Here is a 15,379-nt window from a genome sequence, read left to right as displayed (position 1 = left end):
TGTACTTATCATGGAGAAACAGCCATGCAATGAAAATCTCTATAATCTACAGAGGATGCCATCCTCTGAAGTCACTTTTAAGACTTTTACAAAGAATAACCTTCTAGTTAATTCTTCAACATTTAAAGCAGGACACTGCACTTACATTTTTGTGATTAACACACTTCATAAGAACGAGTTCTCTGTAGGCTCTTTTAGCGTGGGTTTGGTTCTGAAATGGTCGGCTTAACTTCTTGATTGCAACATTTCGTTCAAGGATGGCATCATAAGCTGCACTGTAATTAAAAATAACATTATTACATCTCAGTGTCAAGGTCATTTAAGCTGTGGCAGTTGCCACCTTTTCCAGATACCTTGTATCATGTCTGCAGATAAACCAAATTTCCAGTATTATTCAGCTTTAGGGAGTGTAATAGCAAAGTGCTCTTATATGCTGAGCGATTCAAAATTTAGAAATGTTTCCCAGCTTCACAGTACTAACACATTACAATTTCCACAAGAAAAATGCAGGATCTCTGCTTCCTAAAATATCTTACTAAAGATATTAAGCTCTTGCCACTCACTGGCACTCAAGAACAGACCACCTAAAAAAGATCCAAAACACTTCAAACATAAAAAGCACATCAATTTTATGCAAAGCCTTCACACTGAAAGGAAGGGAGAAGGAGAGAGGAAAAGCAGGTTATACAAAGGTCCCATGCTTTCACTTATGCAGTTGCTTAATATCTCGGTGTCCTTAAAACGGACACCGAGAACATCAATGTCAAGACAAAACAAAATAAAAATGTTAGGAAAGCCTTAACATCTTGATGTCACTGGCTTTTACTTGGTAAAAAGGAAGAATAACATTCTGTGTGCAGACTAATGCCAAGACTGTCATATGATTCAGTGACACAGGCTGTTTAACTGACGAAGACTGTTACTGGGGTCAACTCCCGTAAGTGTCACATTTCCATGACAGGAAGGAACGGATTTTGTTTCCTGGAAGAGGTAATACAACAGCTGACTACCGTGCAGACTCAGGAAATATTTATCAGTTACTAAAAAAGCCTCAGCAGGGAAAATACTGTTTTCTTGTCTATTAGAAAGGATGGTACTCAAACCTAATGAAGAACATGTGCCAGTCAGCATCTACTAAATCCAACTAACTACTTTAAAAAGTGTGTTATATACTGGTAACTCTCTTTGGTTTTCATTTTCCACTATCTGGAATTTCCCCCACCTACCCCCAAGATAAGGCATATCTCATGAAAGAGTGGCAAAGAGGTGGCCAGGAAAGACTGCCAACATGGGACTCCTGTACCAGTGTTTAAACTTCTACATCCCCAGTACATAACGGTAGCCTTGGAGTCTGTTTCAGTATTAGATATGGTTGAGCCTTTAGGCCATCTGCTTAATATTCCTCCAAATCAAGTTGGATCAGTTTAAAACAAACAAACAAATAAACACAACAAAAAAACCCCAACCCAAATCACAACAATTACACCCTATCTCCTCCAGACATGGGCAAGATTTAACCACATGAGCACTCCAGTCCTCAGCGTCATCAGAGTGGTTTAACTAAAAAGGCTTCAATTACCACTAGCAGCAATTACAGAACGACACTAGAGTAATTGCATGGTCCATTTTTGGACCTCAGCTCTCAGAGGGGCAGCAAATTTGGAAAACAGGCAGTAACGTATGACTGGGAATCAGAAGGGCAGTGATAACATCTAAAGCTTTTGCAGGCATTTCTGTAGCAACTAAACAGACTGTAGTTAAACAACTGTCTACATCCTCATTATATTAACTCACATGCAAACAAAGTTCAGATCAGTTTTTCTGCTGCTGCTACTTGCAGACCAAATATTCTTAATGCCAGAAGTTACCATTTCCAAAACAATTCTTCCTAGAGTACTAGCCTTCAAGTTTTCATTTGCATTAAGCACACTATTTTATTATTAACCCAGCTAAAACACAAATACAAATTAAAAACACACCCGTACCACACATTCTCTAAACACTGATCAAGACAAGATCAAGGCGGTAAAGAGGTTACAGAGAAAAGTGTTTGAGAAGGTTTTCCCTACCTTTCTCTTCCTTGATGTTTCTTTGTATTTTTATGTCCCTGGTGAGCATCTTTGGAGTTACAATAAATTGGAAAGTCTGCAAGGTCTTGTGCTATCTACATCCTTCTCTTGAACATTCAAAAAACTCTCAAGAAGCTTAAACCAACATCCACCTTTGGGGTAATGTCACTGAACAGGAAACAGTGCCTACAAGCAGCTAGTTGTCACTGATCTTAAATCAATCAGACACTCCTCAGTCTACACAGCAGAACTCTTATTCAAAGAATTATATTGTCAAGTCATATTTTCCTAAACCGCACCAGGTATTTACATATTACAATGACAGGCAGCATCACAAATGCTCACTAACTGGTATGAGGCACTAGTTAGATTATGAAACTAAGTGAAACAGGCCCCTAACAAACCATTTCAAGAACTAAAAGCATTCACAAACATCAGGTATTATATAGAGAGTATTTCTGGCTTTTGTTTATTGTAAGCAGTGTAGCTGAGGATTAGGATTAGTTTCTTTATCCAGGTTTTTTCCCCCCCATTAATTTATGTGACTCACTACAGCTGACTGAATTTGCACAGAAGGGCACCAGTTCGGAAGCAGGAAAGAACATGGGTCAAAAAGCAACAGCAACAGCCCTTGCTGAGGGAAATCAGCTAACTATTACTATTGCCATTTTGCATGTAAAAGGTAGTACTCCACACTCCTACTCAGTAGCACACAACAGTTAAAGGACTCAGAAAATTCTATCAAGGGAACCTAAAAGTACATTTAAATTTTAAAGAAACCTTACCATACTATCCCTTGTGCTCCTGATCCTATTGGTTTTAAGTTTTGATACCGCTTCAATACAGTGAAAGTAGAGTCTCCAATTTCAACACTGTAGAAATTGTTGTCACGCTTGCTTCTGCTCATGACGGCAACTTAGTTAGATTGCTTCATCCAAATTTTGCTTCTGGCCTGTAAAGAAATAAAACTTGAAAAACTAAGATTTTACAACTGTATGTAATCTGACAAAAAGCAAAATTCTTTATTTGGGAAATGTCTTCTGTGTATTATAAGTCCTATATGCAAATGCATGTTACTTTTAATGTCTGCAGGAATGAGATGGCATGTGTCTGAAATGTTTCTTTTTTAGGAATGTTCCTGAGATAGGATTATAGAAGGGCAAAAATAATAGAAAAACAGAAGTGAATGGTCGGTAGCAAAAATCTTAGACAACAACAAAGAGAAGATCAAAAGGCAGGAAGCTACACGTCATCCACAGAGCTCCAAGAGTGCTGCCATTCCTTCACACATACACATGCAGCAAGCGAGCAGGGTTTGGACCAGACACTCTGCAGAGGTCCCTTCCAACATAAATTGCTGCATGACTCTGTAAATACAAGAGGGACAAAACATCAACAAGTCTTCCAGATATTGCAATCATCAAAATACTCTTGGTCACAACTGCCAGGAATACCTGTCACTGATGTGGAAATACATACAGTCAATCTAGGCCAGAAAAGGAAAACTGGCCTTGTCAGAGATCTCGCATACTACCTCCTATCAATGAAAGTAATAATCAGGGAGAGAGAGAACAAGACTAAGAAAAAAGGACGTATATTCCACCAAACCCCCCTCAAAGTAAAAAAAGAAAGGCAACATCTCAATGCACATGTCCACAAGAGAAGAAAATAAGACTGCAGGGTGGCTTTTACTGTATCATTTCCTGTTTCTTTGATGTTAACTGTGCACTTTTAATTTTCTCTTTACATGGGTTTTGGGTGTAGCTGTAATAGATGTCTAGTAGTGCAAATTCCTGTTTGACTAGAAGAAGAAATTTCTTAATTTCTTCAAGAGCTACAGTGTGCTGTCTCCCTTTCTTACTAACTTAAGGAACATTTTCCCATATTATTATTCAACAGCCCTAAACAGATTCTAAGGTTCCGTGCGCTATGACGCTATATATTTGTTAAATTTTAAACAAGCTTTGAAAACATGGACAGTGCAAATGTGGCCTCCACAAATAATCACAAATGTTGTACAAACAGAATTCTTTTAAGAATCTGTAAACTTACCAAATTCCATTTTCAACTAGCTAACCATATTCATTTCAGCTACATAGGTGCAATAAAAAGCACTCTGAAGTTCTAAAAAGGACACTTTTTAAACTATTTGGTATATTATAAATTAAAAATGCACTACCTTAATTGTCATTTATCTCAAAAGAAACGTCTATTAAACAAGCCCCTTTTCCAAAATACTATCAGAAACCCGAGTCTCTGCAACAGACTTAACTAAATACCAAAGGAGCTTGTATCAGTGTATTAGCAGTATTGTTAAAGGCTTCCTTCTCCAGTTGATAGGGGAGGCATAATTGGACAAGAACTGTTGCCTAGCACAAGAAAAACTGTATACGAGCTGGGGATTCAGACTGCAAACAGTAGCTCTATGGGGTGGAGGTAGGCTTACTGGAGGGAGCCAAAAAGCCTAATTTCTTAGCAATACTTGACAGCATTCCCAGCTCTTTCTTCCCTATCCGTTTTATCACTGCATCTTTGGACCCTGCCTCTTTCTCAACACTTTCTTCACAGATGTACTCACACAAAGTTTTGGAATAAAGATGCCCAACAAATACATAATAACAAAAAAACCCCTGAATTAGGAGAGAGAAAATTTGTTGTGGAAGGTATTAAATCAGCCAAACAAATTCTTGAAAATGAGAAAACAAAGAATGAAGACAATCATTCACACAATCTTACATCTGTTCACCATCAGCTGAGAAAAAAACTATTAAGTTTATCACTAAAATTGTATTAAGACATAGTGACATTGAACAATGTAGGATTAGCCAGAACAGCTTAGTAGATAGAGGTCTGCTGTTTGGTATCAGCACCAAGATAATGAAAGTTTAATACTTCACTTGGGATAATTCCTCGGAAACAAATGCAGGAAAGACTGCTCCTCTCTATCCAAGGTTTTCAGATGAATGTTGACACCTTCCTGTTTATAAAGGTCAATATTTTGAATAGTCAAAGCCAAGTATTTAATTGAATTTTCTTTCAATTTAGTAAACTTCATAGGATCAAAGGGTGAAACAAAGCAAGTACAGTTTAAGAAAAGGATCTCGAGAGACAGTATTCTCTTTGAAAAGAATCCCTTTCTATTAACAGATTTTACATGTATACCATACATGGTATTATTACCAAGCAAATTTTATTGCCTTGAAGCTTTGTCATTTGCTACATGTTTAATACTATAAAATGTGCTTGGCAAGATGTACTGGGAAACTTGTATTTACTAACCATTTCATAATTAATAATAGTATTTTAGCATATAGCAGCATATAAAAGAAATACTTGCTTATTTTTACTAAGTTAAAAAAAAGAATTCTGTGTGTGATCTTTCTGTAATGAAGCTTTCACTCCTTTCTGAATATATTATCTTTGCAGTCACCTAGGTACTGCCTATAACCAATTACTCTAATGCTCTCTGCTCCAAATATAAATGAAAAAAAAAAAATCATTTGTACACTAAGTCTAAGCTTCATAATTGAAAAGTCCACATTCTGGACTATCACAGTAGCTATGCTAATCCTATAAAAATGAAGTTTGTGACGAGATGCGGTATGTAAATTCTCTCTCTCACTTCAGGCAGTGACTGTATCACACAGAGAGGAGATGGCCAGGAAGCATTACGCTCTCGGGGTCCCTCCCCCTGCCCTCTGCAGGTGTTTCCCAAAGCAAAGCCGCCAGGGAAGATGGGGAATCTACCCACCGGCCAGAGAGAGAGAAAGCACAAAGGATAGTTTTGCCTACACGTGAGCATTGGTGCCAAAGTATTTGGCCGACAGACTGCTTCGGTCAGGACTACAACACGCAGGAGGCCAGCCCACCATCTCACTCATTCCAGGCTGTCTCTCCCCTTCTTCAACAATCTTTGGTTGTGCCACTTCCACTCTCTGCTGTGCATGAGGAACAGAAAGCTCACCTCTCTCAAAGAGCTGTGTCCTCACCTGCCTTCCCATACCCATGGAGAAAACCAGGCTTATCTAAAGAAGGTATGTCTAACTAGGCTTTTTCAAGCCTCCAAGTATGAGATGGTTTTGCTCCCCAAGCTTGAAATCAGTTAAAGCCAAAGTTTCTTTTCATTGGACTGCCTAAATAGAGAAAGGAAACATCTATAATATCTACTTCAACAATCAAAAAATATTTACAGTCAAAATTTCAAATATTTTATATCTATTTAAGTAGCTATTCAAAAATTTTTAAAAGATAAACTATTTCAAGATAGATTCCTAAAGCAAAATACTGCAGATGCCCTGAGTTGTGATACAGTGTATTTTAAGAGTTACGGGTAGAAAATTTAAAAAAAAAAAAAAAAAATCTGCTAAACTTTCTAGTCCCAAGAATTATTACATTCCTATCTTAATTCCACACAAATTACAAACTCCTGCTGTCAATGGTTTAATTATAATTCATTACTTAAAAAAGAATGAGCTAAGTGTTTGAGGAACATGATTCAGTGACAGTCAGATATAATTAAATGTGCCTCTACCCAGCTGAAAAATTCACCAACTGATGTCAGTCATGACACTTAGAAATTAAAAAAAAAAAAAAACAAAACCAAACCACCAACCAAAAATCCCAATTACTAAAGAATAAAGAAGTAAAATGAATAAAACGTAAGATTCTATAAAAGCACTATCAGATTATGGTTTAATAGGCTTTCCCTGCTACTGGACTCTTTAAACACTGTTAAAAAACACGCCATACATTGCATCTGAATAATACTGAACAGCCTACAATGCACTGTATCTTTCTACTGACAGCTGAAAAACCTCAGTCTTCTAGTTGCCAATGTATCTATTTAACTCTGCAAAATGAATTACAAGGAAGTTTCAGTGAATGCTTCCCCCCCCTAGTCATGAAACTTGCTAAGTAACTCTTCCTTATTACAGATGTTCTTATACAGCTGTGAGTATTCCGTAAGAGATCTGATCTACCTGGACCATGCCTCAAACACCCCACTGCTACCTTGACCCACACATCACTAGCCTTGCAAGACTGTGAAGATTGAAAGTTTCTCAGACCACTATTTGGCAATATTTCCAAGTCCTAGGAAATGAGTAAAGAGCAAGACTGGGGAGGTGGGTTTTGCAGTGCAAAGATTGCTTTTGCAGGAACTATTTACAGGAGGAAGCAAGTAAAAACAAACAGCCCTGCTCTTACATACAGCAAAACCAAACTTCTGCACTATCGGTAAGGCACTATTTCAGGGAAGGGACAGCTTTCTGGGGAAAAAAAAAAAAAGTTTAAAGAAATGCTGAGAAACTTCAAGTCAGGGTGTAATGCACAAGTAAAAGCAGTCAAAACACAGAAGAAAAACAAATACTCAGATACAACTGGAAAGTTTTTGTACTTCAATATACATTTGCATACAGCAGCTCTGGAGCACCAGTCCAATTTTGATGCTATATCTTGTAAAGACTAATATATGTAGATTCTTGTATCCCAATGTGCACCAAAAAAACAAGTAAGAAGAGTCTACTTTGGATTAGGATATTCTTGTTTACCATTACTCAAAGTATTGACAGTCAGCACAGTTCAAAACATGAGAAGGATGAAGATACCAAACAGGTTAGCTGAACACATACATTAGTCTGTTGCCCAAGTAACTTAGAAACAAGCCTGAAAAATCTTCATGTAGCTAAACATATGCTCAAGCATATGTTCAAGCACATGCAACCAGAATCATAGTAGTTGGTTTGTTTCCTGTTATCCATGAGGTTTGTTCCCATAAGCTTCATATGAGATTGAAGAGTAGGCTTATAATAATGGCTGAAGCAGAGAGAATTCAAAGCACCTCAGCCCGATAGACAGGATAGAAAAATGGTACCAATTAAACAGCAATAGCAAGAGAGAAGAGCAAATAAGTGGGGAAGGAGGGAGAGGTAACCTGGAGTGAGGAAGGAGGAGTATCTCCACTTGCATCTAAATTATCATTCCTTTTCTGCCGTCCCATGTGCTGTTCATCAAAAATTATCAGCCTCTACTGTGTTAGCAAGAGGTATAGTCTACCTCTTCATTTTAAATGCATGCTCTTCTAGCATAAAACTGACTCACTCAGCTTGAGAAGAAATTGAGTCAATTCTCAGAAAAGCCATTTCTTGCACATTTTGTATGGTGAGCTATTGTGGGATGTAAATAAGCTACTTGGACATAACACACTCAGATCGGCATCGACGCAGAGGTCTCAGAACATACATACACTTTCCCCTCGCCTCCAACCCTCCGGCATTTTATCCAGCCATTACAGCTTCCTCAGCCTGAACCAGCCCTGACATCCATCTCTTCTGCACCCCTCACCTTGAAGTCTCTTATAACTTCTACACAGTTTTGTCCATCAACCATGGAAAGTGTAAGCCTCTCATTTTATAAGCAAGTTTACTTCCACTCAATGCTTTGCTCCCACTCAGCTCAGAACCCATTGTGTTCCCTGCCTCTTCACCTCTCACAAAAGCACCCTCAGAAGTGCCTGGTATTGCCCAGCTCTGTAAATACAGCTCCCAGAAGAAAGCCGAAGACTTCATTTTTTCCTATCTGCTAATTTGCTGGTGACTAGTCTTATGAAGTCTAGCTTCAAAGATCCACAACACCAAAAGTCTTATTCTTTAAATATTAAACTAAGTCTAAATTCAGAAACCGTCAGACTTCCAAGATTCTTACACAACGTATGCCTGCAATGTCTTTCATTAAAACATGATTAAGCTATATCAGATAAACTCGCCTGCCTGAAATTTGACATTTTGTTCCTTTTTCTAGCAATTTTGCAGAAGCACATATGGGAAGAAAGGCAGGATGCAGATTCCAGATTTCTATTATTAATGAGGAAACTAATAATACATTTGTCCCATTAACTGTCAACTTCCCAGAACGCTGTCAACTGTCAGCAGGGGAAGAATCCCACAGAATACTTCAATTTCCTCTCACACATCAACTATTGTGCTTTTCCTTGAAAATACCTTGCCTAAGCAAATTTCAATACATGGCAACCTTTTAGTGGTAGCCCACAATTACTCAAGATAAGGATACTCCAAAACGGAACCCTAAGATAGTACAGTGTGGTTTGGCATATTAACTTACCAATTCTTCAGATTGCCATAAGTAGCATTTACCCGAGGAAGCACAACAAAAATGTTGGAAATGGAAATAACACTATATCCATACAGTGAAAGTCCCCTAGGGGACCTGCAAGGCTGTGCATAAGTCTTAGTCTGATTCCACTAAAAGCAACTAGAATCCAATAGTCCTGCAGGAGACTTGAGATGGTCAACCATTTCCACTCATCACTTCTTTTATGCAGCCTGATAAAGTTTAAGTTGTAAAAGCATGAACATGGACACATTGAACTTGTAGCTCTTTGAAAAGACAAGTAGCTTATATCTATGAAAGTAAATATAATGGCTAACCTTAAGAAGTATGGACATTTATAAAAATGTTTCATTGACACCCCATTCTCTTCCTCCTCCACAGAGAATGAAGATTGACCAAATTTCTTCACCCAGCTTTAAAATAAGCATATTTAAAACAATTGTAAGATTTTAGAATAAAAGAAACCATGTATACAAATGTTTATATACAAATATGCAAACACCTGCTATTTACTTCTGTTTAAAGAAAGGCATGTACGTTAGCATTTCTCAAAAAGACTGTTCTATATAAACTTGCTGACTTCAAGATATCTGGAAGATAACATAATGCTGTATTTTAATACTAATATCAAATTTCATCTCTAATACAGAAAGCAATCGATTTACTAATCAAGATACAGGACAATGTATGGATGGTATACGTTAAAATATTTTTCCAGTACAGTCTAAATACATGGGGAAAAACAGAGGATTTGGGGATAGAAAGGTGGGGTGGGAAAGAGAGGAGCTAATCCTTTGCTTACAGAGCTTTCACTTAAAAACTCCTACGACAGGTGCATTAAAAACCTTAGAAACGGCCAGATGGACTTAGACGTAGATTAAAAAAAACTTCACAGTGCAAAATTATATAAACAATAGCAATATATTTGGTAAACTTGCCTTTGCAGAGTGTGTAAATTGATTTCTTTAGAAGGCAGAGAGAGATTACTTGATATTCATTCCAGACCCTGTTTTAGTTAATGCTTTTTATGCTTATCATCTATACCACTGGACAGTGCTATAAAGAGGTCTCCAAAGTAACAGAGTTTCCACTCTAAACAGCACACTCCCAAAGTGTAAATGAACTTAATGTGTTTGAACTAGGGCTGGCACCAGTGCGGCTCAGTCGAGGTTTACGGCTATGCGGAGCTTGCAGTACAGACACGGTTATCAGACCTGTACCCACTATGTCATTATGGCTGGATTTGGGCAATCTCACATTTTGCTTTTAAGATCAATCCAGGCTCATCTGCACCAGGACTCCAAGAAGTTTAGCTGAAACAGCAGGCAATTACAAGAACTTGCCCAGCTCACACAGGCCCTAAGTGTTGTAAGCCTGAGTTAACCACATCAGGTTTATGTATCCACAATTAGAATTTAATTGGAAAACTGTGTGCTTTCAACTAGACATCTGAGTATTTACCTTCAGCGCAGCACTACCATCAAATAATATTTTCTTGGCTATCACACCTGCTAGCCTTCACATCAACTAGATACCAAGTCTGCACCTTTTAAATCAGAGATCACTTTAAAAACAACGCATAATTATGCATAATGTTACTTCTCTCACGCAGTGACCTGAATGCATGCATTCCAGGCATACAGAGGAACAGAAATGGAACACGTTTTGTGGAAGAAAGGATCTCTCAGTTTACATGAGAGCACAAAATATTTTATGACCTCTTCTGAACTTTTCCCTCAATAGAGATAGTAACAGGAAAGCTTCAAAGGTTGCATTGCAAACTGATAAAAAGCATACATTTGAGAGATGTCTCTTTTTTTCAGACAAAGAAATGGAGCCCAAGAGATAATTTTTCCACTAGGGGCATGGAAATAGAATTGGCTAGAATGCTGCCAACTTAAAGAGTGGAGAAACATATGCTCTGTACAGCTAAGTCTCTAAGACTGCTCATTAATTGCTGGTTTATACCTTTACTAGGCAACATAAAATGAAAATCCAGGATTCATCCCATCCTATAGTGCACAATACCTTACCCTAAGTATCCTTTTATGTAAGAAATTATACGTATTCAGTTTGTTCCTACTGCAGTGAAGAAGTACAACTGAGAAGATATTTTCATACCCTAATACCTTGAAATGGGATAAAATATAAGAAATGAGAAAAATCATAGGAGGGAACAACCATCATTAGTTACAAGTTTTCCATGGAATCAGACTTGGTTTTCATGTTCATGGTTTCTAAAGCAATCCTTTCCTAAGAGCAAGCATAAATGGGCTTAGTCTTAGAAGAAAATTAGGATGCTAAGCCAGCAAACAGTCTTTGGGGCAAGACGTGTCTTAGGTACAACACAAATACCAACTAAGACAGCGATCTACCTACACACACTGAAGGTGGGGGGCTCCTGGGCAAAAGTGTTTTACAATTAAGGAAGGAGATTACCACAGTAGCTGCTCAGAAGTAGGGTGACAAAAGATGAAGATCATGACAGTTAAAGAGATACAGAAATGGAAAAAGGTAATTTTAAAATAAAACAATTGCATACATTAACACATTAATTAGTAATACAATCAACATTATAATGACATAAGCTACATATCAATGATGATTCAATAACTCCATTTAGAAGGGGATCTAACAGTATCGAAATGAATATTCTGTAGGAATCTGTGGTTGAACTAGAAAAAGCCAACAGTATTTCAAGTATATGCTAGATTGCTACTGAAAGCAAAACAAATGCAATGTATATAAAGCTCTTGCATTAACGAATTTTATTTAATTTCTCTGTGAAAATACAGTTCACACATAGCTGATTTGTATGCATCATGTGTTTCTGAATGCTTGTCTAATTTTCAGCTGTCACATTTAAAGGCTTCTGGACACCTGCTAAATGGATATTGCAAATAGAGGCCTGTTTTCAGATACTTAATGAAACAAATGCTTCAAAGGCTCAAATTTAGGAAACAAAAGAACAAAAGCATTCTGTTTCTTAAAGGTAACTTCATAACTCTTTCAGTTATTCACAAAAGTAATCATGGTTTTAATAATGTTTTCTTTTTCCATACTGCCTTGAAACTGAAAGTTTATTTCACAATACTTCCAGCTCTGTTAAATGTTAATGCAGATAAAGAACTTGGCAAAAAGGGTTAATGTTAGCTGGGTGAACACTGCAGCAAGATATTACTAGACCATTATATAAATGCTAAAGATGTCTGAAAAACCTGAAGCTTACTCTAAAATGAAATATTCTCATTGTTGACTATAGGATTAATCTTCTTAATATTTTGCACAGCTTTCAAATTACGCCTTCACAAATCAGATGGTTTTAGCTTGAACAACTTGCACACGATTGCCTAAACTACTCCTAATGTTGACATGTGTTTAATGAGGTCTCTAGCTTGTGCGTAATTAATATGGAAGTGCCTCACACATCATCTAACGTATGTCTGCATTACAGGAGTCCTCTGTTTGGCTTAAGCCACTCACAGGAGGAGTGGCACAGCACAAAATTTCAAGTCTACAGCTTGATCTCAGGAGCTATTTTCTACAGGCAACTATTAAACAAAACCACAAATATACTGGAGTGATTCTTACATACCACAGGTCTGAAGTGCAGTACAGGTACATTTCTCATAATAATAGTAGGTTTTAGCATATCTTTGGGCCACCAGAAAGTCAAACTTCACTAGTTACAGATTCAGTAAAGCAAAGGTGGACACCAGATCTCAGTGTTCGTCCAGAAGAGAAGTACTGAGGCAGGGGAAACCTGCATAAACGCAACAAGGGCACATTTAGATTTCTATGTTATGACTTGCCTGCTGCTTTCAAGTTCAAACAGAGAAGAGTAAATCACTTCAGTTTGCCTGAAGACAAGAGATTTAAGATGCATTTGATTTTTTTAAACTTTAGGACTGTTATGTTTTCTTTTTTAATACTCATTTTTTACTGAAAATTCAAAGCCGATTTCTTGATTTCCAAGAGCCTGTTGAATATTTAGCAATAAACAGATGGCTTTCTCCACTAAAGATGATAATTTCAGAAAAGATGACAGGTTTGGTATAGAAAAATAAATATGGCTTTAAAGCAAAAAAACTTCTGAGTATGCAATAGCAAAATGAAACTTAAGAGAACATAATACGGGCTGTTTGTACCAACAAATTACCTCAGTGGTTCAGCAAACATCATTGCCAGATTGATAAATCTCTTGGGAAGACTTAGAGCCCTCTCTGTTAAACTAACTCTGTTCTCGATACATTTTACAGGAAACAACTATGCAGAGTCCTAAATTAACAATGCATGAAATCCATTAATACTAATGCAATCTTTCCAGCAATTTAATGTTGCAGTTTACAGGTTCATATAGTGACTCTAACCTCATGCTCCAGCCAGATCACATGATGACTTTTTCTAGTCATCTAGAAAACTAGATATAGTTTTCTTCATGTATTTCTGTCATCTCATCTGAATATTAAGTTGGTAACTGTAATCTGAGGAATCTACTAAGAAGGGGAGGACATGCAGGGAAATAAACCACCTCCTTCTCAACTCCAGCAGCCTTTTCTTGGCCAATATTCGCCTTATTACAGTTTCCCTAAAAAGATCACCTAATTGAATGCAATTGCAATGAACTGAACTTAATTCCACATTCCAAAAATCACTGGGAGCCCCAGAGTCAGTATCGAGCTGTCTACCACTTAAATAGCACAGGCTTGTACAACAGCACCCGTGCTCCATACTGAATTTCAATTCAAACCTGCACAGTGACCCCTCTCCCATCTATAGAAAAGTAAAATAAAGAGATTCGTAAAATTAAAATGAACATTGGCTTTACTATTAAATACAAAACAATCTGTATATGGGACAGTTGGGAGCACAAGAGGCTCTAAGCAAAGGAGGAAGCACGTCTTCCTTTAACACGGAAGATCAACAAATTACATTGCTTGGAAAGGAGTATTTACATAAAACTGGTTTTGTAAGCTACTCATAAAATATCTAAAATTCATCTTCTTGTTCTAAGTTCTTAACCTGTTAAATTAAAAGTCTATACTTATTTCTTTACCAGTTATCCATAAAAATTCCCTTAGTAAAATCTAAAATTCTGCTGAATTCAATACTTCATGTTGTCTACAAAAGAGCGTTCCAAGGACCTGCTATCTTTTCTTGAAAGAGGCACTCACAAAACAAGCCTGATAATCTGATTTTAATCTCCACAACTGATGTCTTTCCCCAAATCCCAGTTCTGTTTGGAACAGACAAGTAATCCTATTACCTCACATACAGGGAGCTTTCTTACAGCCATCATCTCCAGATATAAGTATAAAAGAAGTATAAAGGACCTCAAGAATCGTGAGGTGCTTTGAGTCTTCACCCAGATTAGTAGGGACTGAAGGTAGGAACTCAAACGGAGAAAACTAAGCATTTTTAAGACTGAACATGCTTAAGTACACACGGTCATTTCAGTGTTCACAGAGAACCTTTTGCAGAGGAGGTGCTCTCAGATGCTCTAAACCAGGCCGCCTTCTTGCAACACACACATCTGTCCAGTCTTTGGGTTGCTTCTGCTCTCTAGTCCCATACTTCTCTCCACAGACATAACAGTACACACTATCCATTCCTTATTTCCTCTTCCGCCTCAGAAATACTTGCATCTATACTACGGCAAGTCCAGCTTTGGGGCCAACCTCACCCATTTCCAGCTTCCAGCAGAGGCTCTCCTGTCTCACACGAGAGGCAGTTCCTTGAATGCTCACAAACTCCAGACCGTGCACTTCACACTTAGGCAAGAAACTGCATCCCCCCTATAGCTCTTTAAAAATGTCAAGGCAGCCTGGACTACCCTGGAAAAAGGAATCTGTCTAACTGCCAGTTACAACTGTGGATTATGGAAGAAAAACTGCAGTTTTAAAAATCACGAACAAAGTAAGAGTTTTTCCAGTTCCTGAATCAAAGCAGAAATATATATTTAAAATTTACTAAGGATAATATGAAGACAAAAAGAACAACAAAGAGGAGCCTGAATTAGTAGAGGAATATTCGGGGATTTTTTTCCCCATCTCTAAAACGCACGGTGAGGAAGAGGCAGGAGACCAGAATCCAAGTGCACTGAGGATGAAGTAGTCTCCTAGGCGGACACCAGGCCTACCTCCAGAGCTGCTGATAACTGCTAGTCAACTTCTCAATAATTC

At 37.6% G+C, this 15,379-nt stretch overlaps 1 protein-coding gene across 4 annotated transcripts in view; it reads right to left on the bottom strand.

Annotated features, from left to right (window-relative positions):
• The window catches only part of MAPK8 (mitogen-activated protein kinase 8), a 48,469-nt gene that overhangs the window by 19,570 nt on the left and 13,520 nt on the right, over positions 1–15,379 (bottom strand). For 3 of the 4 annotated variants that reach the window (XM_072871491.1, XM_072871489.1, XM_072871492.1), the window contains exons 2-3: positions 2,855–3,021; positions 146–275 (exon numbers count right to left, since the gene is read on the bottom strand). In XM_072871491.1, the coding sequence (XP_072727592.1) occupies positions 146–275; positions 2,855–2,976 (252 nt within the window). In that variant the 5' untranslated portion in view covers positions 2,977–3,021. Of the gene's footprint in view, positions 1–145; positions 276–2,854; positions 3,022–12,792; positions 12,931–15,379 lie in introns of those variants that run through there. The other variant, XM_072871490.1, reaches the window with a different exon arrangement.

The sequence above is a fragment of the Ciconia boyciana genome, chromosome 8, assembly GCF_034638445.1.
Source record: "Ciconia boyciana chromosome 8, ASM3463844v1, whole genome shotgun sequence".
In the NCBI taxonomy this organism is placed as follows: domain Eukaryota; kingdom Metazoa; phylum Chordata; class Aves; order Ciconiiformes; family Ciconiidae; genus Ciconia; species Ciconia boyciana.
The sequence above is the reverse complement of the archived record's forward strand: the minus strand, read 5'-3'. Positions and strand labels throughout refer to the sequence as shown.